This window comes from Pinus tabuliformis, chromosome 6, assembly GCF_031772625.1.
Source record: "Pinus tabuliformis cultivar Carrire ecotype Pingquan chromosome 6, CPIR1, whole genome shotgun sequence".
Taxonomy (NCBI): domain Eukaryota; kingdom Viridiplantae; phylum Streptophyta; class Pinopsida; order Pinales; family Pinaceae; genus Pinus; species Pinus tabuliformis.
This window is the reverse complement of record NC_142292.1, coordinates 832901176-832927982: the sequence shown is the minus strand read 5'-3', so window position 1 is coordinate 832927982 and position 26807 is coordinate 832901176. Positions and strand designations below refer to the sequence as shown.

The 26807-nt window shown below is 39.6% G+C and overlaps 1 protein-coding gene across 3 annotated transcripts in view; it reads right to left on the bottom strand.

Annotated features, from left to right (window-relative positions):
- Positions 1-26807, bottom strand: part of LOC149261424 (peroxisomal acyl-coenzyme A oxidase 1-like) — a 243884-nt gene that overhangs the window by 206483 nt on the left and 10594 nt on the right. For all 3 annotated transcript variants that reach the window (XM_089422243.1, XM_089422240.1, XM_089422236.1), the window contains exon 3: positions 19069-19130. In XM_089422243.1, coding sequence (XP_089278369.1) covers positions 19069-19130 — 62 coding nt within the window. The remainder of the gene's footprint in view (positions 1-19068; positions 19131-26807) is intronic.

Below are 26807 nucleotides of genomic sequence, written 5' to 3'. Positions count from 1 at the left end.
TGAGGACCTTGGTCAGTTTTATTAGCCTCCTGTGACCCTCTATGGCCTGCTTGCAGCCTTCTACGATCAACTATTTCAGGCCTCAAATCCTTCCTCACTGTCCTCGGGCTCCTTTCTAAAGCAGCACCTAGATCAGTAGCCTTCAAACAAAATTTGGTCCAGTCTTCCTTGAATTGGCAGCAACTCCCTTTAGCTATCCAAAAAACAGAAAACTTAGCCTCTCTCTCGCTTGTTGCAACTCCTCTAAGGTTGTCTACCGCTAGGTCACTTTAGCCTCCACTCCACAAGATGAATGAACTTCTCCACTTGTGATGATTTCGTAGCCTATCCTTTGGTCTTCAATATATACTTTTCCTTTGGGTGTCTTGGGAGCCCTCTTAGTCCTTCAAGGGCCCCACTTCACCACTCGACATTAACTTAGAATATAAAATTACTTTCCTTGGGATCCAAGCCCACTCCTTTGTGTTAAAACCCCAAACCTTGGATCCTCTTAGTCCTTCAAGAGACCCCACTTCACCACTCAACATTAACTTAGAATATAAAATTACTTTCATTGGGTTCCAAGCTCACTCCTTTGGGTTAAAACCCCAAACTTTGGGTGCCTTTCCCACAAAGCTCCCAAAGGCTTTTCCACTCGGAAATACCTTCTGAGCTACCAAATTTCAACAAAAAGGAAGATGTTGTTATGATGTTGTTTTCCTTGTCCTTAGAAGGGAGTGCTAGGGATTGGTAGCTAGATTTACCTAAGGGAAGCCTTAAGAACTATGACCTTTTCCATCAAGCATTCAACAAGAGATGGCTCATGACTAAAGAAGGCATACAACTCTTAGATAAGTTCCAAGGAGCCAAGAAAACCGTGAATGAGATTGTTAAAGAGTTCATAAAAAGATTTTATAAATTGCTCAAGGAAGTCCCTCCCTTATACAAGCCCACTAATTAGACGATCCTTGAAAGGTACATGAAAGTTTTCCTTGGACACTTGTCCTATGCTCTAGAGGAAAAGGGACCCAAGTCTTTGGAAGAAGCCAAGGTCCTAGCTATCATGATAAAGCATAATTTGAGCTCGTCCAAGATTGATTTGCTTGCTTACCCAAGGGCTAAAGTTGAAGTTAAAGCTAAGCCTCGTACACAAGTTGACCTTGCCTTACAAGCATTTGTCCAAAAATATAACAAACGTACTACTAAACTAATGCAAGGAAAAATGGCCATGATGAACAGGCTCCCAATTTTGAAAACATAAAGAGGAGCCCATCACAATTTTCCTCCTAAACCATAATTCAATAAGGAAAGGCCTTCCAAAAAGAACCCTTACAATGGAAGCAATGTCACACAACAAGTGTGCCCAATATTCTTGCCTCAACTAATGTGGTTGGCCAAAACGGGCCCTCTTGGTGTCAAACATGTAATGATTTCATGGTCAAGAGGAGTGCCCATATACTATAATGAAAGAGGAAAGCCCGAAGCATCTTAACATGATTAATGACAATGCCCCATTTAATAACTTGCTTGGAGAATCTTCTTCTCTCAACAATAGCATGAAGAGACCACTCATGAACCTATTAGTGATCATGATGGGCCAATCATGGTTGTTGAAGAGGGAGGTAGATTCAAGGGGTTACATTACTCTAGGAGAAACAACAACCAAAACCACCCTCAATCTAGAGTAACCTTTAGGTGATCACTGGGAAGCCTCCCTTATGGCGCAACTCCACCAAAGAGCAGCAAGATTGTTAAGGTGACACTGGTAATCTCCCTTTTTGATGCGACAAGGTTTGGCCTATGCCTTGTGAGGCCCCTCACAAGGCCTGCTAGATTTTGAGGCAACAGGGAACATTTCCCTTGTTAGGGGGGTTCTTGGGCATCTACTTCCAAAAAGGGTGACTCCCAAGCATTCTGAAATAACTTTTTCCCAATAGCCTAAAAAAGATTGATTTTCTTAAGAAAAACCTGAAAAGATCCAAACCCTAAATCAAATGTGAACATTTATTTCAAGCTTTCATCGTTCATGTTTGTCATTTTTCGTCATTTCTCAAATATTTAAACTTTTTTAGGATTTCAAATGTAATCTCCGACAACATTTCCTATGATTTGGGGGATGTCTCCACACATCCCCTGGGCACGTTTCCCCATTTCCATGTTCCCCCATCTTAGAAACGTCAAAGAACATTATAAAAATGTCCTTTAGGCCTCAAAAAGCCCACTTCATCAAAAACATAGGCACCAAGCCAATTCTAAAGACACTAGTAATAATGATGAGCATGAATTGCTTTCAAACCATTACCTTGTTGGTAAAGAAAAAGAGAATCGGTACCTGAATGGCATATCTCATTAGAATTAATAAAATGAATAGCACTTTTAAAAATAATTATTTTGTTACATGTTGACCACTCAAGTGTCAACTACCCTATAGTAGAGTACATTTTTTGATGGTTAGAGCAGGGAAAAGTTTGGAAGATCATCATCATATTTCAAAAGATTTTCATAATTAAGCAATCCAAGTTCTGCAGCCCTATGTGGTCGTTCTAAAAATGATCTAGTATAATCAATACACTTAGGTAAGCTGAAGAATTTTGCTAGAGAGTTTCACTCTAGGGAGTTTTTTTTTCCTTAGCTAATTATTTGTGTTTCTCAACAGTAAATAATTGGTTAAGTTTTTCTCCCAAACATACCCCAACGCTAGAGTGGGGCTTGAAGCTGAAGTCTTAAGTAAGTCCTAGTGTATAAGGTCAATGTATTATGTCATACTAGATCATTTGTAAAGGCTCGCAGAATTTGGTTGAGTAAAAGTGTCTAATTTTAATTATTAAAATTTCCCATTGGTCGGGATTTTAATAATTATTTTGATGAAAATTGTAAAATGTGATGTCTATAGATTTTAAGGGGTATGAGTAATCAAAATTAGACCTCAACACCTCAAATTTATATCTAGACACACTTTGAGGGTTGAAAGTTATGTCTATCGCCTCAAATTTTTATTATTTTCATTTTCTAGCAAAAAAAATGGCAAATAATTAGCCGGAAATTCGAAAAAAAAAAAATGAGAGAAACATAAAATTCTCTCCAAGTGAAAATAATTAAAAAAGGGTTATGGGCTTTCTCAAGGAAGTAATCAAGGAAAAGGTTGAGGAATTTCCATGATTTAAACAAACAAAAATCCCACAAAAATTCGTTGGTCCACGAAAAGAATTAATTTCCTAGGAAAAATCAAATTTTTCGTCTAAGGAGGTTATTTTGAATGAGAAAATTTCGAGGAATAAATTTTTGAAGATCTTCCAGTGGTCCAAAACCACTTCGAGATTGAAGTATGGTCCATCCAGCTCATCTATCAAGGCCAACAAATTTCCTCCTCTGGATCTTTGCAAGCAATCAAGGGTTCGGATTATTTGGAAGCATCTAGTCATGGATCAAGTCAAACTAGCCGTTTTTCCCACTTGGAAAGAGGTCTTTCTCTCTCATTTTTCTGTAAATTGAGCTCATGCTCCTCATTGTAAACCATCTTTGATCTCTTGATCACTATATTTGAGCTCTCGGCTAAGGAAGCTCCATTTTTTGAATAATAATATAATGAAGTCTTTGGGGTCAATTCATGATGGTGTTCCTCATCAGATTTCTATGGTAAATAAATTTCTAAATATGTTCTTAATGCTCTACTAGTAATAATATTTTGTTATTTCACATGCCAATTTGTGGATCTATTATTTGTACATGTATCTTGCATTAGTAGTTGGGTTTAGAGAAGCACTATAGAATTAGAGACTCTAATGGGTTTTTGGTTGAACCCCTAGGCCTCTATTTCGTTGTGCTATCGACTCCTTGTGATCAAAAAAATTTCATCTTAAGTGTGTAGATGTTCTGCTAGTGTTATTAATTGTTATTTCTATTTGCCTTTGTGGATTTATTAGTGTATAGTTATCTTGCACTGGTATTTGGACTTGGAGAAATACTTTAGATTTGGGCAGATCTAGTGGGTTTTCGGTTGAACCCCTAGACTTCCCTCTCATTGTACTATCCAATCCCATTTAGATCTAACAATCATTTTTCGAAAGTGTGTAGAAACCATCTTGTGATTCAGATCTTGAGCACTTGGGGACATTCTTGGTTGAACTAACCAACTACTCAAGCAATAGAAGCTTAAGAGCCTGCTTTGGTTACCATCAAAGACTTATCTAGCGAATTTTTGCAAGGGTTTTTTGGCCATTGCTTCGCAAAAATCTTTTATATAATCTACTTTCTCAACTATTGTTCTTTTATTGAATAGAATAGGCTATTTAGAGCTTCTATTTTAAAACCCAAGGGCGGAGTTATACTCACACTCTTTGGGCCTATAGATCTGCAAATTTGTAAACAAAATTTGTATATATTTTCTAACCTTTTGTTTATTTTGTAGATATTGAATATATTTTTGGATTTTTTCGTTCTTTCCTTGCAGATCTGAAGACGAGGGTTTGAATTTGGGATTTCTTAACAATATTCTTTTGCAGGAGGATGGGTTTGAAAAGAAAATCAAAAAAATTTTAAGGCTAAACACTCTCCTTCATCTGGAGAGCTAGGGTTTTTGAATACATTGAATTTTTTTAGGTCGTTTGCCAAATTCAAGCCTCTTTCTTCAGGTTGCAAGCAAAATAAGGCCCTTCCATGCTTCTAATTCGAATTTCCTCAAGGGTTCTCATTCGTAAAATTTTATAGATTTTTTTTAAACATTTTTTCTCAAAATTTATTTGAAAAGTTTTCACTTGGGATATTAGAGATTTTTCTACAGGTCTAGAAAAAGAAAAAATTTGGTGAAATTGAAAGCATTGAAGAGAAAGGGTTTTAAGATTTAAAGACATTTTTTTTGATAGACCGCAAGGATTTTATGACATCAGTCACTAAGCCGCAAGCCCTAGAGGGTTGATCTGCTTCCCCTGGTGTAAAATTTTCCTTAGAAATCTGAAATTCTTTGGTAGGGGATCACTTTCTTGAAGTCTTGGAAAATTATTTGTGACTTGTGAAGGTCACAAGCATTTGGAGCCTTTATTCCTTTGACCTGGAGCTCAAAAGGGCCATTGAATTTCTCGGTTGCAAAACCCCTTTTTTTGTATTGGACATCTTGCAAAATAAATGAGATATTTTAAGGGTTTGAAGCTTGGAAATTCAAGGAATATTTTTATAAAACTTAAATTAATTTCTGAGGCCTATTTTTTTGCCTATAGATCTATAAATTTGTAAATAAAATTTGTATATATTTTCTAACCCTTTGTTTATTTTGTAGATATTGTATATATTTTTTTAATTTTTCATTCTTTCTTTGCAGATTCGAAGACGAGGGTTTGAATTTGGGATTTCTTAACAATTTTGTTTTGCAAGTGTAAGGGTTTGAAAAAAAAAATCGATTTTTTTAAGGCTAAACCCTCTCCTTGATCTAGACAGCTAGGATTTTTAATACATTGAATTTTTTGGAGGTTGTTTGCCAAATTTAAGCCTTTTTCTTCAGGTCGTCAGAAAAATAAGGCCCTTCCTTGCTTCTAATTTGAATTTATTAAGGGTTTTCATTCATAAAATTTTATAGAATTGTTTTAGGCATTTTTTCTCAAAATTTATTTGGAAAGTTTTCAATTGGGATCTTAGCAATTTTTCTACATATCTAAAAAAAGCAAAAATTTGGTGAAATCGCAAGCATTGAAGAGAAAGGGTTTAAGATTTAAATTTTTGCGGTTCACAAAATGAAATTGACATTTTTTTGGACAAACCATGAGGACTTTTTGACATCAATCACTGAGTTGCAAGCCCAAGAGGGTTGATTTGCTTCTCCTAGTGTAAATTTTTCCTTAGAAATCCAGAATTCTTTGGTAGGGGATCAATTTCTTAAAGGCTTGGAAAATTATTTGTGATTTGTGAAGGCCGCAAGCATTTGGAGCCTTTATTCCTTTGATCGAGAGCTCAAAAGGGCCATCAAATTTCTCTGCTGCGAAAGCCCTTTTTTGGCTTGGAAATCTTGCAAAATAAACGAAAAAATTTAAGGGTTGAAGCTTGGAAATTCAAGGAAATTTTTTAAAAAATTTAAATTAATTTCTATGCCTATTTTGTGCCTAGCCGAGAGCCCATAAAGTCTCTCATACCTCTGGTGCAAAGTAATGGAAGCCCTGGACATGTTACAAGATAACTCAATTTCCGAAGGGAGCACGTTTTCATTTTTAGTTTGAAATCTCTCTGCCTTGGGCATGGACTTATTCCTCTTTCCTTACACAAATTTCCTTCCAGAACTTGAACGTCTGGCAACTTGAGCGAATTTTCAAAGGGTTATTTGGAGTCAATTTTGAGAGAGAAATTGTTGAAGGTTTGAGCAAAATAAATTTTTGAAGAATTATCAAGGTTCAATTTTGGAAAGAAGCTTCTATCCACCTGCCACAAAGTTCATTTTTTCGTCCCATGCATATATTCCTCCTTGGACCTAGATATCAATTTATTTGGAACATATTTCTTTTTTGGAGAAAGTCGATTCGCCTTTTTTTGGGAAAATTTCCATTATTATAAAGTTTGTAAAATTATTATAAAGTTTTTCCCTCATCTTTGGAAAGGGGGTTAATTCATTGGTTGAGGAAATTTCATCATAAATTTTTGCTATATATTATTTTAAAATCCCTCTTTTCCGTATTGACATCTCAAAGAGAGGGTATTTGCTATTGAAGTTGTTATTTTGTAAACCCTCCTTTGAGACATTAAACCCGTTCTTCGTCTAAAGGGTTTTCTTTGTAATTTTATTAAAATAATTTTTCCTAAAGGGAGCTTAGGATTTACTCCCATGGTATCCCACCTCCTGTGGTGGTGACTAAAATCTTAGACAGATTTTCATTTCATTGTCTCTAGATCTCAACTTCTAAATTGTTTTCTTGCTTTCGTTGGATTAGCTTTAGTTTCACTTCCATTGCATCTTGGATCTAATCTCCTGAATTGCTTCATTTGGTCATTGTTAGATCTAGATTTTAATATTAGTTGCTTGATCTAATTGCATTTGTAATTTTGTTGGATATTTGGTCTAATTTACATTTGAGAGATTCTTGTTTTTATCTCACTTGTGTCTTAAATCGAAGTATTATATCTCTAACAATTAGATCTTTGAAATATTCCTAGGGAAAATTTACAGTAGATATGCAAAGCAAACATAGACAAAAAGCCATAAAATAGTAAGCACACAATTAGACCAAGAAATTGCACCAAAAGTTGCGTTGTTGAACCATTTTATTGACAAACAAGGGTGTACAATATGGTTTTGGAAAGAGTGCACCTGGGCTTGCTCAAAGCAAGCTAGCAAAGCCCCAAATGAAAGATAAGTCACCCCTCTCCAATCCGTGTTGCTCTAGCTTTGTGCTGAAGATGCCCAGAAATACGTTGTTCGCTAAATAGAACTGTTGTTAGGGCCCTCTCCGGCGCTCTAAAAGTTTTAGGAAATTCATCCCGACCTCTGCACCAAATACCGAGAATAACCCATGAACGATTTCGCCAATGATTGACTTCAAAAATTCAGCCCTATTTTCCCTCAATGGCTCAGCTGCTAGGTGATTCGACCGACCTGTAAATCATGTTGCAAATGGCCTCCAAAATAGTTGTAATCCTCACCAAAATACTTCCCCGGCCTTCTCCCCAAGCTTCAACCTCAACCACACCTCACTCCTCAACCATCCAAAGTGCCTCCAACATGAATTACGCAATCACTACGTTGGTGTAGTTGAACCTCTCACTGAAATCAGACTCCCTATTGTTGGTACAAACTGATAAGGGTAGAACTCCCTCCTTTGGTTGGCACTCAAAGTTCAACGAAGGAACGGTTGAGATCTCCGCTCAGAGACACTCATGTGCTAAACAGCACTTGCAAACTTGGCTCCAGCTCAAGTGTGCTATTGCCAAAAGACAGTTTTGCAAATGACGAATTGAGTGTCTCTTCCTCTTTTTGTCAAGGAGCCTCCAAAATACCCATGTGGGCCCAACTCGAATTCCCCACACCAAATCCGCTCCAATGAGAGTGTATTCCTCATGTGGGTCGTAATTCCCATGAGGTGGCCCCCACGCTCCACTAAGGCCACAATATTTCCTCTAGCACTAATGTTTGGGTGTGATCTAAGCCAAAAATCATGTGTGGGACCTCTAAACCCACATTTCCTAAGTGCAACCATGCATTATAGCAAAAATGGTCAAAATTGATATTTCACTTAGCAAAATGCTAAATGGGAATATCACAGTTCTCCCTGCCAAAACGTTGCTTGTCCTCGAGCAACTACAACGAAGGATGCTGAAGTATCTACTCCCCCTCCCAAGTGGCATCCTCATCTGGCAGATTCCTCCATCTGATCAAAAACCCCTTGATGACCCGGTTTCTCAAGTGCCACTCCCGGGTATCCAAAATGGCCTCTGGCTCCAGCACTAAATGCCCTTCATCATCCATAGGGGGTAGTTCTGTAGCCGATGTCACCTATTGCTGCAACGCCTTTTCCAGGCAAGACACATGGGAAGATGGTGTGCACCCGATTCCCCGGTCGTAGCTCCAACTCATATGCTACCTCCCAAACCTTCCAAGTGACACGATATGGTCCATAGAAGCAGGGTTTGAGCTTTTCGTCTCCCTACTACTTGAGCAATGACTGTCAGTACGGTTGAAGCCTCAAGAAGACCAAGTCACCTACTATGAACTACCTCCCAACTCTGCCCTTGTCCACATAAAGCTTTTGTTGGTTTTGAGACATCCACATGTTGTCTTTGAGAGCCCGCAAAATGTCTTGGCTCTCATGTATCCAATCCTTGGCTCTTGGGGCCTTGTTGTCTCCAAACATAACAGTAGCAAAAGGCAATGCATCGTAACCATACAAAGCTTGGAATGGAGACATACCTATGGACATATGGTATGTGGTGTTGTAGCAATATTCACCTAAGTGCAACCACTGTATCCATGCTCATTGTTGACCTGTCACATAGTTACACAGGTAGCCCTCCAGGCACTTATTACCTATTTTCGTCTGCCCATCCGTCTGAGGGTGATAACTAGTACTCGGAGTGAGCTTAGTGCCTACCAACTAAAATAGCTCCTGCCAGAATCCACCCATGAACCGGCTATCCCAGTCACTAACAATGGTCTTTGGGAGACCATGTAGCCGAAACACCTCCCTAAAGAATAATTCGGCCACCTGTGAGGCCGAGTATAGGACTGAGATGGCAAAGAAATGGGCAAACTTCGCCAAGCGATCCAATACCATGTAAATGCAATCCTTACCCTATACTATGGGCAGCCCAATAATGAAGTCCATCAATATGCTTCTCCCATTTCCCCTCGGGGATTGGAAGTGGCTGCAATAGGCCTGTAGGGTGTGACTACTCACCCTTGTTCCGCTGGCATGTGTCACACTCCCTGGTATGCCTCAGAACATCATCCTTGAGGCCCCTCCATGCAAAACACTCTCTAATGGCCTTGTATATGTCTTTTTGAACCCTTGCCCTGCTAGTGGTGAGTCATGGGGGGCCTATAAAATCTTCTCCCTCAGTTGGGAGCTAGGTACCAAATAAATCCAGTCTTGGAAGTAGATCACCTGACTACTCACCCTTGTTCCGCTGGCATGTGTCACACTCCCTGGTATGCCTCAGAACATCATCCTTGAGGCCCCTCCATGCAAAACACTCTCTAATGGCCTTGTATATGTCTTTTTGAACCCTTGCCCTGCTAGTGGTGAGTCATGGGGGGCCTATAAAATCTTCTCCCTCAGTTGGGAGCTAGGTACCAAATAAATCCAGTCTTGGAAGTAGATCACCTCATTCATCACCCTATATCGTCATTTGCCACCATCCCATCAAGGACCTCACACGCGAACCGACCCTTGGAGTATTCCACTAGTAGCTTCACCCTTCAATCTGGGGCAATACTCATCAGAGAGAGAGCGGTTGACCTCCTCAAGGATTGGAAGTCGCTGCAATAGGCCTGTAGGGTGTGACTACTCACCCTTGTTCCGCTGGCATGTGGTCACACTCCCTGGTATGCCTCAGAACATCATCCTTGAGGCCCCTCCATGCAAAACACTCTCTAATGGCCTTGTATATGTCTTTGTGAAACCTTGGTGCCCTGCTAGTGGTGAGTCATGGGGGGCCTGTAAAATCTTCTCCCTTAGTTGGGAGCTAGGTACCAAATAAATCCAGTCTTGGAAGTAGATCACCTCGTTCATCACCCTATATCAATCATTTGCCACCATCCCATCAAGGACCTCACACGCGAACTGATCCTTGGAGTATTCCACTAGTAGCTTCACCCTCCAATCTGGGGCAATACTCATCAGAGAGAGAGCGATTGGCCTCCTGGACAACACATCAGCCACCACGTTGTGTTTCTCCTTGACATACTCAATGTCAAGGTCATATGCTTGGAGCTTGCTCCCCCACCATTTTTGCCTCTCCTACCACTGTTTCTGCTCCAAGAAAAACCTGAGGCTGTTGTGGTCTGTCTTGACTTTGAACCTAATCCCCACCAAAAATTGTTTGAACTTAGATAGCACATCCATGATGGCCAGCTTCTCCTTGACATATATTGAGTACAGTAGCTCATGGGTCAGTTACCAGTAGCTTTCGACTCTCAAAAGCTATGGGGTGCCCTCCCAGGATCAACATGGCCGGCACACCCACTCCGGATGCATCGCACTCCAGCACAAAGGGTTGGGTGAAGTCGGGGAGTGCCAATACCGGACAGCTACTCATGACCTATTTGAGGCACTCAAAAGCCTCCTATGCTGTAGTGGTCCACTCAAATGCCCCTTTCTTCGTCAAGTCAGTGAGGGGTGCTGCTAGCTGAGAGAAGCCCTTCACGAACTTCCTGTAATAAGTGTAGATGCCCACGAATCCCCTCAGCTCTGTCACATTCTAGGGCTCTAGCCAATCCCGGATAGCTCGGATCTTCTCCTCATGGACTCTCACACTGTCCACCCTAATGATATGCCCTAGATAGAGCATCTCAGTCAACCCAAACTCGCACTTGGACAGTTTAGCATAAAATTGTTGCTCCTCCAAAATACGCAACACTGTCTCAATGTGCTACAAGTGCTCCTCCCAAGTCCGGCTATAGATCAGTATGTCATCGAAGAACACTAGCACGAACTTCCTCAACTGCCCACGAAATACGTGGTTCATGCATGACTAGAAAGTAGTTGGCGCGTTGGTCAACCTGAAGGGCATAACCAAGAACTCGAAGTGCCCATAATGGCACCGGAACGTCGCCTTTGGGACATCCTGGTCCCTCACCCAGATCTGATGGTACCCCAACCGCAAATCAATCTTCAAAAAGAACTTAGCTCCCCTCAACTCATCCATCAGCTCATCTATAAGTGGGATGGGGTAGCGGTTCTTCAGTGCCTTTTTGTTGAAGGCCCGCCGCCCGGTAATCTATGCACATGCGCAAGGACCCATCCTTCTTCTTCACCAGAAGAACCGATGAAGCAAAAGGGCTAGAGTTGGGCCTATTGTGACCAAGTGCCAACAGCTCGTGGATAGCACTCTCTGTCTCATCCCAATATGCCTTGGGATGTCGGTAAGTAGTGGTGATCACGGCTTGTACTCCGAGCTCCAGTTCAACAGTATGCTCAAACCCCCGGTCAAGTGATTGACTCGATGGTATGTCTCCAAACACTATTGGGTACCTGTCCAGAATGGCCTGTATCTCCGGATGTGGTGGCTTGGGCTTGCCCCCAGCCTCTGAGATCCTCAACTCCACAACCCACTCAATGTCCCCATGTCTCAAATCAGCCTCCATCTTGTGGGCCGAAACAGTCTGTGGTGGGTAGGAGTGCATTCCCTGTAGCAACATTAGCTTGCCATCCGGCCCTACAAACTCCATCTCCAACTTCCTCCAATCGGTCGTGACTCTGCCAAGTGAATAGAGCCACTAGACCCCCAACACCACATTGGTGTCCAGTACGTCCACCAAAAAGAAGTGATTTTTCATGGAGTAGTTCCCCATGGTCACTGTCAAGGCTGGCACGTAGCATGTGCACTGCATGGTCCTTTCCCCAGGCACAAAAACTGATAATCCCTCAAACTCCTAAGTTGTGATGCCCCTCCTCTAAACCAACTGGGCATCATTGAAATTGTGGGTAGCCCCACTGTCCACTAGAACTGATACATGTTGCCCCTTAACAGTGTGTTAATTTTAGGTATGTTCTATGCTTAGAGCAATTTATTTCAATTTTCACAATTAGCTCAATATCTTTCCCAGATTTGCAATCACATCAGTCCATGCTAGCTATTGTACCATGCTTATTGTTGTACCATGTGCCTTCTGCCATGTGACAGTTGTTGTCCCACTTAACCTTGCCATACCTAGCAGTTGACCCATATGTCCAAGCATACCTTGCTGCTGTCCATGTGTCTTAGCAACATTATGCTTGTTGTTCCATGCATCTTAACATACCTTGTTGTTGTCCCATACATCTTAGCAGCATTATGCTTGTTGTCCCATGCATCTTAACATACCTTGTTGTTGTCCCATACATCTTAGCAGCACTATGCTTGTTGTCCCATGCATCTTAACATACCTTGTTGTTGTCCCATACATCTGTTACCTTGTTGTTGTCCCATACATCTGTTATCCATGCTTGTTGCTATCTAATGAGTTTGTAGCACCATGTACCTTTGTTGCCATGTCACAACTGCTGTCTTGCCTTAGCATTCTTTTGTTGTCCCATTTATTATATAGTTGTCCCTTGCAGCTCCATGCTTGCCATGCTTACCATCTGTTGTTTCACCATGCTGCACTACTGTACTGCATCATAGGTTAGGGCATCACCCTACAACCATTATTCACCATACAATTCAACAAGATAGCCTTCTAAAGACTGTGGTTCTCCAAGGGAATAACCCTCCACACCTATGTTATTCCTTTTGGCTTGTTTAACTACAGTTAGGGCCACGCTATCCCTACAGCTCCACACTGTCTAAGGCAGCCTCTTCACTGTTCCTTTGATCCTTTATATGGCGGCTAAGACTCTGTTGTCCACACAGCCCTTCACGTTGTCTAGGGCAGCCTACATGCTGTCCCTTTTGACCCTTCATGTTGCGGCTAAGACTCTCTTGTTTGACTGCGGTTGGGGCTGAATTAGACCAACGTTTAGGGCTGGATTAGACCATCATTTAGGGTTGGATTAGACCATCGTTTAGGGCTGCCTTTAGGTCTGCGTTAGGGCAGCCTTTAGTTTGCGTCTAGGGTTGCCTTCCATCTGCGTCTAGGGCAGCCTCTTTTCCTCCAACGTCTAGGGCTTCCACTCCTAGATTTCTCTTCCACTAAAACCCAAGACAAGTGGAGAGAAATCAAGATAGAAGTGTGTGTGTAAAATGACTCTCAAGTCATCTCCTTTTATACTAAAACGTTGAGCACATGTGGGGTTTATTTGGTTGCTGGCAGACCTTAACGAATTGTCTTATAACACATAAATTCATAACTCCATGAATACTTATCGGAATCGGATGATCTTTAGATCAATCCTACAACTCTCGATGAGAGGGATCCAAGAAAAATATCAGCTGCCATAAATAATATGACCCACATGGAGTTTGGCCCTAGTTGCCAATTTTAACACAGTGTCACTGATCCTCAGGGTCAAAAACTTGGGTACCCCGCGCAGTGATGCAAGGACCCCTCTTGAAGGTGCAAAGGAAACTCCCCCTGTCGACGGTGGTGGTGGTGGTGGCCCTCCCTCCTAAGGTATTGTGTTGTCATCTCCACCCATCTCAAAATATGTCTCATCCTCTACATCATTGTCAGAGAAGACCTCGATATAATGGGCATTTCCTACTGCACATTTGTACCCTGGTGCCCATGGCTCCTGAAAGGTGAAACATAATTTCCTCCTCCAGAAGTCTCTCTGAGTCTCCTTATTCAGTTGTCCACGCCCCTAATTGGCCCTCGGTGGTGGAGCCTTGGTGTCTCTTCCCCTCTACTGGAAACCCTGTTTGGGGGGTAGTGGTGCTCGAGCCCTAGGTAGGGCATCCTGTAGGTCTCGGGCTCTCCCTACTGCGTCCTATAACGTAGTGGGCCTATTGGACCTCACTAACCCTTGTAATGGCTCTACTAGCCCCTCCACAAACATGTAGATCCTCCTAGTCTCCAACAAATCCAGCACCATCCGGGCTCAACACTCTTGGTCTGCTTAAGCCTTGTCAGCTCCCCAAAGTACTCCTCAGGATCTTTCCTCTCAAACCGCTCCAACACCCTCTTGGTGAAATCATCATAAGCGGTCACTCTTGCATGTCCCAATGTGGTCAACCCATGGAACCACCAGTCATGAGCTTCCCCCTCTAGATGCAATGTGGCAATCTTGATTACCTCTCCCTCCATCATTTGATTTAGCTGGAAATAGACATCCAGTTTTTCAACCCACGCTTTGGTTGAGCTCTTGGAAGAGCCACTGAATGTTGGGAGAAACATCCTCCCCATAGTGCGTTGCAACTCTGTCCCCTGTGTGTAGCCTCCTCCACTCTATCCCTTGGGCCTATTGTTGCCCTTCAACTGGAAAAAATCCCTGAAAGTGATGACCTTCCCAAAGTCAGGTCCATAGGACCGATACTCCAAGAAATAGTCGCCATAAGACATTTCCTCTTGCTCTAGTTGCCCACCAGCTCTAGATGTTAGGAACGTGGGAATAGTAGACCTAGGGGGTGTGTTTGGAATAACAGCATGTTGGGATTAAGTGATGTGTGGTGCTGTGAAGTGCCAGATCCTTCCCCCAATTGGAAATCCCCTTGGACTCCCTTACCCTTGTTGCCATTGTTATTCCTCTGGCCCATTTCTTCAATGTTCTTGGACAAGTCCTGCACTGCCTTCAACAAAAGATGAGCAAACTCCTCATCCTTGCTCCTTTTGTCTCCCTCATTGTCCCCCATGTTTGTTTCTACAACCTCTGGTTCGATTGTCACAGGATCGGGGTAATCTGCAACTGCCTTTCTCTGCTCCTATACCTTTGCCTTTGGTATGTCACATTTTGCCTATCCTCCAATGTCATAGATTGTGTTGCTCCCCCAAGTTGTGCCAAGTCTATGAGCTCTGATACCACTGTAATAATCCTAGGGAAAATTTACAGTAGATATGCAAAGCAAACATAGACATAAAAGCCATAAAACAGTAAGCACACAATTAGACCAAGAAATTGCACCAAAAGCTGCGTTGTTGAGCCATTTTATTGATAAACAAGGGTGTAAAATAAGGTGCTGGAAAGAGTGCACCTGGGCTTGCTGAAGCCCCAAATGAAAGATAAGTCACCCCTCTCCAATATGTTGTTGTGCTGCTCTAGTTTTGCGCTGAAGATGCCGAGAAATACGTTGTTGGTTGAATAGAATTGTTGTTAGGGCCCTCTCTAGTGCTCAGAAAATTCTGGGAAATTAATCCCGACATCTCCACCAAATACCTAGAATAACCCACGAAGGATTTCGCAATGATTGACTTTGGAAATTCGGCAGTATTTTCCCTCAATGGCTCAATTGTTGGGTGATTCGACCCACCTGTAAATCCTGCTGCAAATGGCCTCCAAAATAGCTGCAATCCTCACCAAAATACTTCCTCGGCCTTCTCCCCAACTTTCAGCCTCAACCACACCACACTCCTCAACCTCTCAAAGTGCCTCCACCATGAATTGCGCAATTGCTATGCTGTTGTAGCTAAACCTCTCACTGAAATCGGACTCCCTGCTGCTGGTACAAACTAATAAGGGTAGAACTCCCTCCTTAGGCTAGCACTCGAAGTCCACTGAAACAAGGGTTGAGATCTCTGCTCGGAGACACTCGTGTGCTAAACAGCACTTGTAGACTTGGCTTCAACTCAAGCATGCTATTGTCAAAAGACAGTTTTGCAAATGATGAATCAATGACGAATTGAGTGTCTCTTCCACTTTTTGGCAAGAAGCCTCCAAAATGCCCATGTGGGCCCAACTCAAATTCCCCACACCAAATCCGATCCAATGAGAGCGTATTCCTCATGTGGGTTGTAATTCCCATGACGTGGCCCCCATGCTCCACTAAGGCTGCAATATTTCCTCCAGCTCTAATGTTTGGGTGTGCTCTAAGCCAAAAATCATGTGTGGGACCTCTAAATCCACATTTCCTAAGTGCAACTGTTCATTATAGCAAAAATGGTCAAAATTGATATTTCACTTAGCAAAATGTTAAGAGGGAATATCACAACCTCTTTAGCAATCTCATCTGCCATCACTGAAATAACTAATTGTCCTCTATAATTCATAATCGCTCTATTTTCTCCTAAACACTCTTAAAAACACATTATAAATGAAGTGACATCCTAAATCTTAACCAATAACTCATTTCACTTTATGAGTAATTTCTATTAAAGCACTTGTGTTATTTCTCTAATTGGCTTCATTTCATTAAGTAATCTTTACATGCTTCATTGAATCATTGTTATAAATTGATCTCATTGTGGTTTTTTGCTCTAAGTGTTTATCATAATCTTGATTATAAGTAAATTGGTATCTCTCTCTTTGGAGCATCTAGTTATAATTGTATCTCATTGAAGCATTCGCATTTGCATCTCATTGCATATTAGATCTTATCTTGCATCCTTAAAATTTACCTCCAAGCATAAGTTTGGTTGATGGAAATTTGAGGACAACCTTCTCCCCACTCAATTCAAGAAGCTTGACACTTAAACAACGATTAAAACAAGTGGCCTTGCAGTTCTATTGTGGCTCAGTCCCTTATAGGAACATGAGGCATTTGGGTTGCTAGAAACCCTGGGTAGGTATCATTAATGAGGCTATAGCCTCCTTCCCCGGCACTTCTTCCAACAACCTTGTTATAAGAAAAGTTTTGACAATTGAGGAGAAGGCATTCACCCATGTTCTAGGCATGTAACTTAAAATCAACCAAGACTCTTACATCACACATAGTTTAGTCTTGCTTTCATTCATCTAACATGGTCATTTTTTGCATTTCAATTGGTTATTGTAATTAGAATTATGGGTTAATTATTTACTTGCAAGCTTTTTATTCTTGTACTTGTTGCCTTTGAAAATCATATCATAATTAAAGCATCCTTACTTGATGTACAAGCTTTCTTTTCTTGCAAGTATTATCTCAAGCTTTATTGCTCACATTTCTAATTGCTTGACCTCTTGTACTAACGCTTTTTTTGCAGCATTGCTATCTTTGTAACTTGGAATATTACTTTCATTTGCAAGTATCATATCTGAGCATTGTTTATAAGGCACTGGTCTATCACATTTCATCTTGTTGGATGTCATATTTAATCAAATCTATATCTTTAATAGCTACATTTCTCATTAATAATCATATTTGCTAATTACTCATTAATTCAAATTATATTGAGTAGTAATTGCATTGCCATTGTCTCCTAGAACTTGTTTTCAACAGGTTATTCTTTTCTAATCATCTTTAGGGACTGCCCCCCATAGCTTGCCTAGGAGAGAGCTTAAACGAAGAGAGTTGGGAATAGGTGGCAGCCCCTTCTCTGAGTGTTGTGCCTTAAATACTATACCTTGTGGGGTTGAAAACTTTTCCCACACTTAGGTGTACATCTTAAGCAACAACATTGCATATTATCAAAGATTAAATGTAGAGAAGGTAAAGGGCACAAATGTTTCTCGTGATCAACAGGAATCTGAGAGAATCAACAACAGAAATGCAGAACAAAACCTAAATTCACATAGAAAAGAGATGCATTAAAATGCTCCCCAAATTTCTGGTCAGCTATAGCTATTACTATACGGGGTGGAAACTGACCATCCCAGTATTGAGTAGAAATAAAATAAAAAGGCTATAGATATAACAATTAGTAGCTGCACCATCCCATGATTGGAATATGTAAGTGTAATTGCATCATAATCAGCTAAGCCACATGATTCTCTGTATTTCAGAGCTGAATTTCAAAATTTGGTGAATTTTATATAAGATGTGTCAAAATTCGTTCAAGTTTGCTAATTGCCAAAGCCCACTCATTCTTGTTTAGATTTTATCATGCCTCATACTTGTTCATGATCAATTTGTTTAAACTTTATGGCTAGTATCATGGTTCATAACACTTATCTGCTCATATTTTATCAATTTTTTAGATATCATGTGTTAGACAAAGATCGCAACCACTTTTAGTAATTTTAATGTTATTATTTTTCTACTTTTTAAAATTTGAAATAAATATATTAACGAACTTGAAGGCAATTTTTTTTCCAAATTTTATCGACTGGTAAATTGTATCTGAATTTCATTGGTGGCAAATTCAAACATAAACCATGTGACAGGTAATCATTGGTTATTATAAGGCTCTTCAGGTGGCCATTAAGAAGCCCAGCGAAATGATAATTGTGTTGTAGATAATAACAAGGTTTCTTCTTTGTCAAACAAGGAGTAATATCATGCTACACACTTGAGCAAAGTATATATCGAAGTCAGAAGCTAAATCATTTCCCCATAATGCATAATCTAGGTCATCAGTGCCTACAAAATTATAACAATCCCAACCCTGAATTTAATATTGTAACATAAAAATATATACTTCGAAAATGATTTAGCATTAATTAGTGCTCCTTACAGTTAAGAGACCATAAAACAAAAAATACAGACTGCAATGGCAAATGAGCATGTACATGTTCAGAAAGAAATGGACACATGCATGCAATGACAAGTATTAATAGGCAGCATAAGCATAATTGAATTCAAAAGTGCCGTGTAGATTGAAAATAAACAGTTGACATCCAGCTTATAATCAATTAAAAACATAAGCACATAAATATATGAATGGCATAGCACAAAGCCAAAAAGACTGAACTGAATATGGAATTTGGAAGTAATGAATCAAATCCCAACGAAAGCAGGGATTTGATTGTTGTATATGTAAATTTGTTTGTATGTTTTGTTTCCCCAACATTAAGTACTTATTTGAGTCTTGCTTTTGGATCGACAATTGCCACATCGTTCATATCGCACATATTTCCTCTTTCATATTTATTCATATATTTGCAGTTTACATTTGGTCGGGCATAGTTGTAGACAATAACAAGTAAAATTCTCTCTTACTACAAAACATATGGTATATTAACATCTTACCCAGTGAAGATCTGTATATGCAGGTTCATCAACAAAAAACCTTAGTCTTGATGCTTCCTCTTCTGTTAAACAAAGAAAATGTATCATAAGGCACTGAACACTCAAAACAAGGCAAACTGACAATGTAAATAAATCCATTCTTTAGTAACACATTATGCAATGCTAAAAAAAACATCAGCTTAGAAAGCATTCCCATATCCACTACAGAGCAATCCAGGATATATATAACCATATCGTACTTACACCGACCCTTTGTCCAAAGTTAAAGCATAAATTCTCTTACAAGAAACAGGAAAAATTGATGTAGAAAACCAATTCTTCTTGATTATCTTAAGCCTATACAGAACGCAAAGGTATTTCTTTTAGAAGGATTAAAGAGCAGATTCAGAACCAACATCTAATTGTAAGAAAAATTTCAAGTCATTGACAAGGTACCAACCCAAACCCGTCTCCCATAAAATTGTGCTTTTAGATATCCAGTAGGATAAATCAATCACCAATTACCCAGAGTTTGCGCACATTGCATTGCATGCTAACTCCTCTTCTTCTCTCTATGTCTAAAGTTGTGTTGAAGGGTGCAGGGACAGCAGTCTGTAATAGCAGTGTCAGAACCAAGTTAATCGGTTACTCTCACAAACGTTAATGTTGAAGGAGCAGACAGGAAGCTCCAACATTTGTTCTTAATATGTGAACATTCATTAACAATCACTTATATTATTGTCAATATTATATTAGTGACATGTGACCAATATGACGTTAGTGAAATTCTTAGGTGGCTAACATAATGACTCTCCAATGCTATAAAAGATGTAATTATTTTTCCAAGGAACACCTGGCATGGAAACTCCTGGGCATTTCACTGCATTTGCATATGGTACTCAATCCAAACGTATCACCAATAATCATGGCACCTAACCCAGTACAGGCATCAAGTGAGACACGCAGCAGAGCCATCCAAACCAAGGAATTGGCCCTCAGTCTCCTAAATGAAGTTCAAATTACTAAATGTTGATTTCTGAAAACCAGAGACTAGGTACAAAGATCGGATCTAGATTTACACTACTGGAATTCATTAACCAAAAAAACAGCAGAAAAAACTTAGAAAAGCAAGAAAAAGAAGTAAAAAAACAATTATCGTGCATGCACAATCTTTTTACTCTTCAAAACCAGTTCGTCATTCAAATAACTTTCAAACTTACAATAGCTCCCATACTGGGAAAATGGCTTTGAAAAAGAATACAAACGAAACCGAGCAAATGGGAATTTCCAGCTCTCGGAAATCTGCCTTGGATCAACTCTATGCTGGACCGTGTTGTCTGTATGGCCTGCAAGATAATGGTTGCCCTCTTCTTCGTTTCTGCTGCAATTCTTCTCCTTGCCCGTAAAATTTAAAAGTCCTTTTGATTTTCTCTCCCTTTCTCAAAATCATTTTTGAAAAAATAATTGATTGTGTGCTCTCTTTCACTTGGCTTCCTTTTATAAATTTGAGATGGCCAAATCCCTAATCTCAACAGTCAAGATTAAATCTAATCTTGAGTTGAGATCAATGATCCAAAATTCAACTTAAATCACTAGTACCCAAACTTAGACACTTTATTAAATTAAACTCACTTTATAAAAAGACATTCACTTTATTAATTAATTAATTAAGTGAACTCCTAAGTCTAAGAGTCATTTAATGATGATTCTCACAACTTAGGCACTTTGCTTTAAAGGAAATACCTGTCAAAGCTACAATTCATCAACACTCCCTCTTAGCGATGAAGGTATTCTCCACCACTCGAAGCTTATCTCAAAAGAAGAAACTTTCCTTTCAAAAAAGGTTTGGTGAGTATGTCTGCAACTTGCTCATCTGTTGGAATATATTGGAGCTTGACTTCTCCCTTGAGAACCCTATCTCTAATGAAATGGTATATGCTCTCGATGTGCTTTGACCTATCATGAAATACTAGATTCTCCGAGAGTTTCATGCAACTCTGATTGTCACAATGAACCAGTGTAGGCTCCATCTCCTGATCAAACAATCCTAGAGGTGCTCTTCCGATCTATATCACTTTGTACCTAGCCCAAATCTGAATAGCCCTGCATCTTCACCCCATGTCCACCAAGGTGCCTCAAGCCATACTCCATTGTGCCCTGCAATTATCTAAGCACATGCTTTGATGTGATCCAATGCATCTATCTTGACTCCACCATGTAATGACTCAAGATGTTCAAAGAATAACAAACGTCTAGTCGAGTGTTGACCAAATACATCAATGAGCCAATCAATTGTATGTACTATCTTGAATCTGCTAACTTTGACTCTGAAAAATCCACCTTCTTCAAGTTGGTCACCATCAGAGTAGCCATAAATCTATTGTCCTCCATCCTGAATCTCTTCAGGATCTCCATTGTATACTTCCCCTATCCAAGGAAAATCTCTCTCAATCTCTGCCAAACCTCAAGCCCCAAAAAGTAATGCATCAACCCAATGTCTTTCATCTCAAATTTTATTGCCAAGTCTAACTTGCACTCAGCAATCAACTTCTTTGCCCCAATAAGAATCAAATCATCCACATAGAGCACCAAGATGAGGGGCTCAAATCCAACCAGTATGAAGTATAGGTTGGAATCTACCTCACTCTTGGTGAAGCCCATGCTCTGCAAATACTTGCCTATCTTGGGTTGCCATGCCCTCAGTGCTTGTTTAAATCCATACAAGGCTTTATTAAGCCTACATACATATGACTCTCTGTCATGTACCTCAAACCCCTGTGGCTATTATACATATACATCTTCCTCAATATCTGCATTCAAGAATGTCGTCTTCACATCCAGCTAGTGAATCTTCCACCCCATCTCTAAAGCAATAGATATCACTGCACAGATAGAAGAGTATTTGGCAACAGGAGCAAAAGTCTCCTCTTAGTCTACTCTCTCTTCCTGAGAGAATCCTCGGGCCACAAATCTTGCCTTATGACTCTCCACATTCCCACGGTTGCTTGCTTGATTTTGAACAACCACCTAGAAGTCACCATTGACTTCCCTACTGATTTTGGCACAATCTCCCATACATCATTCTTCATGATGGAGTTGTGCTCCTCCACCATGGCATCTCTCCATATACCCTATAGGCTAACTACTTCCTCAAAGCTGGAAGGCAGTCTATGATGTTGGTCATCAAACCAAAATATGTCAGAAACTTCCATGGAGGCTTGCTCTCCTTAAATGTGGTTTTGGGAGCCTCCACATGATCTCGAGCATCTCTCAAGGTCTGCTCAAACCATTTGGGACTCCTATCTTATTTGGAGGGGTCTAACTACCCCTCCTCCCCTGAAGACTAGCCCCTTGCATTAGAAAATCTGTGAACTTTATTCATAAGGTAACCAATAACATTGTCGGATTTGGTCATCCGGCTCTGTCGAAGCTTGTTCTTCAAAACCATCTTCCAGTTGAAATTGTCACTCAGGAAGAGACCAACAAGGGCATCAAACATGTTCCTGATAGTGGTCTTATCTGCCACATGGAGGGTCAAGTGATCTTTCACAGCATCTGATATCACCCTCTGTGCTCTGACATCCTTCTTACCATGTGCTCCCTGATTTGCTTGCATTGGAAGGACCTTCTCCACATTCACCCACAAGTCTTGCTCTTGCAAGAGCAGTGCGAATCTTGCCTTCAAAGGCAAGAAATTTGAAGCTCCATCCAGTATGTCCTCAAACATAACACTACTTCTTGCCATGATTGTCTCTTGCTTAATCCTTCAAGCACTCTATATATCTGATGTTGAGACCTCTAAATCTGATAGATCTACACTCAAGAATTTTGGATATGCCTTTTTCTTAAAAGCTCAAGCTCTTATACCATGTTGATTTATGAAAAACAATGCCTAGGTAAATAAATCAGATCTAGATTTACATTATTGGTATTCTTTAACCAAATAAAGCAATAGAAAAAATTAGAAAAGCAATAAAAAGCAGGAAAAGGAAATTCTCGTGCATGCACAATTTTTCTGCTCTTCAACATCAATTCATTATTCAAATAACTTTCTAACTTACAAGAGCTCCCATACTAGGAAAATGGCTATGAAACAAAAACACAAATGAAACCTAGCAAACTTGAATTTACAACTCTCAAAAATATGCCCTGAATCTCCTCTATGTTGGATCGCATGGTTTGTACGACCTATAAAGCAATTCTTCTCCTTACCTAGGAAATCAAAACGTCCTCCTTTCGCTTTTCTCTCTTTCTCAAAATCCTTCTGGAGAAAATAATTGATTGTGTCCTCTCTTTTATTTGGCTTCCTTTTATAATTTTAAGTTGGGCAAAATCCCTAATCTTAACAGTCAAGATGAAATCTAATCTTGAATTGAGAACAATGGTCCAAAATTAAACTTAAACCAGCTTAGATCCATCTTAACCCCAGATCTATCAAGCACCAAGAGGTATCAAAGGGAAAGGGCTTCATTAACGATACCTCCCCCTATGTTCCAACCACCCAGTGTCTCCGACGCTGCAGAGACTGTGGCTCTGACGATTGCAAGGTCACTATGTTAACCACTAAGAAATTAAGAATCCCTCAAGCTAGATGAAAGGGTTGTCCTTGGAGTCTATCGACCAAGTTTATGCTTGGAGGTAAATTTTTAATGCAAGCTAAGCTTAGAATGCTTATGCAATGATAATGAGTGAAATTCTTAGTTTTGAGATTAGCTTAATGTTTTAAGTAATTTAAATTATGATGAATCCTTAACGACAAGAGTACTTATCAATGAGTTATGTCAATGTGCAATCCCACAACAAAGAAAGTGTCAATTTACTTTGTGCTAACAATAGATCAATCCACAAGATATTTAACCAATGACAAAAATGAAAGGAGCTTTTAGGACACTTATTAGCAAATGGTTATCAACACAAGATGCCAATTACTGAAGATATTCCAAAGATGATTCTATGACAAGATTGCCAATGATCTTATGCCAAATGTTATAATGCCAATTAGATTTCAAATGCCCAAAGTTATTAGAATTTAGATGTGTTAGTGATTTAAGTGTCAAGTTAAGAAATTCTCAAAATCAATCACAAGACAAGCAATTGTTAGAGCTTAACAACATAAACCACTATAAACCAAGTAAATGATGAAGAGCTACTTATGATGCAATATGGACAGCAGTAAATATCTCACTTCAAAACAAGGAAATTGCCAAACATATGAATCATAAGATGACCAAGGAGTAAATTAATGCTTTGTCAACGTAAATTAGTAAATTATGATGAGTTACTAACTGTTATATTATATCTGAAACACCTATTACAGCAGTAAGTAAATGTATGAACAGTGAGTTATTAGTGCTTTAACAAGTGCCAAATATGCTCAATACTTAGAAACAACTTGCCAAACTGAAAAATAAGATTTTTAGGGCTTTTAAAATGTGATATTCACAAAATATCAGATATGATTTCACAGTTATGCAAAGATATTCCAGCAAGCTAAAAACTAGATCTAAGCTAGATATGCAATGCCCAAGTGGCCAAAAATTTAGGAAAATTTTAGCACAATTTTTGAAGTATTTTGACCAATTAGATGTGTTGTTATGGATTTTAGTTCACTGTTACAAGTTAGATATTACAGTTGTAACAAAACAATGACGAAAAGAGGGTTTAGAGAGCAAACCCTAGGCCCAAGGCCTTGTAGATCACTTTGCCCAAATTTGCCAAAATTTTGCAATGAAGTTGCCACATGAAACACAAGTTTTTGAGCCAAATTTTCTGCAAAATACACCAAGCTTTAATCCCAAAATTTTCAAAAACGAATAAGGGTCAAGTTAGGGCCAAAAGAGGGCAACGTTAGGCCCAGTAGGGGTAGCGTTGGGCAAGGGAAGGCTTAGGAGGCCAAGGAAGAGGCAAAGGAGGTGAAAGAAGGCCAAGAAGGCTTGACACTGGCGGGGGAGAAGACCCTCTAAAGGCTAGCGGCTAGGTTTTAAGGCTAAATGAGGGCCAAAAAGGGTCAAAGGAAGCCAAGAAGGGAGAGCAAAAGCTGGAGAGGAGGAAGCAAAGGAGGACGTTAGAGGAAGAGGCCAGAAGAGGGCTTGAAAATCCCACGGCTAGCCTTAAGGGCAGCCATCTAGGGTAACTGAGGGAGGTTGAGGCCTTCCAAGGGCACGGCTAGGCCAAAAATGGCCTTAAACCCTCAGCGTTGGGGCAAGGAAGGGAGGTTGAGGCCTCTAGGGCTTGCGGCTTGCCCAAAAAGGGCCAAAAAATGTGACGCAGGAGGCTAAATGGCTGACGCAGGGTCTTAGGAGATTAACGTTGGCCTTTAATGAGGCCACATTCGAGCCCGTGAGGACTGAAAAATGAAACCCTTGCTTCAGAAAATTTAATTCGCTTCAGATCTGCATTTTTGCTTAGTTTCTTCAATGGTTGGCCCTGCAAAAAATTTGGAGACTATATCTTACCCTTAAGGGCCTAAATCTAGCTCTATTCCAATTTTCTCCACTTGATCTCACCTGCAAAAATAGATTCACAAATACCCAAAACCCCAACATATACAAAAAAATCTTGAAACCCAAAAACCCCGATTAGAAATAATTTACAAAATCTATTTTACAAATCTATTTACAAAATTTACAAATATACAAGGGTTTTAAAATAAATTTCGGGAAATAAAAAATTTTGGACTTTGTCTTTGATAAATGGCTAATAAAAACTTTTGAGAATAGATGCAAGCTACAGCCTTAGCGAAGTTAGATAAACCACAACAAATATTTGAAGTGCAAACAAAGTCGGTTCATGCCCACAGTTCGTGAACTTGAAACCCAAAGACTGGAGAACCTGCAAACACTATATATTTTCTCAAGCAAGCTCATTAGACATATGGCGAATTAGATCACCTAAAATAGACCCAAAATCTATTAATAGAATGTTCATATCCCCATCCAATAAAAAACTATTTTTTAGAAATAATTAAGCACAATATAGAAAAGTTTGTACCCAGCACATACCACAAATCAATGAACACTGAACACCATGAGTTGCACCCCATAGTATTTATTATGATTCAAAAAATGTTCCCAGCGGGGCAATAGCGTTAGATCATTCTTTTTGCAGAAATTTCCTAGCCAAAATCAGATTGGGTTGAGACTCAAATGACTCTCTAATTTATAGATAAATCCTCCAAGTGGAAAAATAACAGCTAGTTGGGTTGATCCTCGTCAAAATAATCTTGGTCATTGATAAATCCTTGATGATCTTTTAATATTACCCGTTGAAAATATTTATTTTGAGGAATTTTCGAATTTCTCATTAAATCCATTTTTTATTAGCTCAAAATAGTTTCCTCAAAAAATTGACTTTGACTTAACCATCAAGTTCCAACGGTTCAATTTTTCTTGAAATTTCCAATATTCCCTTGGTCGAAGACCTCCAAAAATTAATTCCTTTGAGAGCCACAAATTTTTCCACTTGGAGAATTTAATTTCTCTAGAAAGTTTAATTTTGATTCTAATTAATTAAATTTCTAACTTAGGATTTTAATTTATTTTTGTCAGAAAATTTAATTAATTGACACTTGAGGGGATACCCTCTAATATTTTAGCCATGGTGTCTAACTATGAGGGACCATGCACTAAAATATTTTTGACATAAGATTTTTACAAATTCAACCCTCAAAGGGGGAATACCCATTCAGCTTAGACGCTCAAATTACATATCCAATTCTGCCACACAATATGATCTAGTACACCAAGTGATTTGCAATAAAA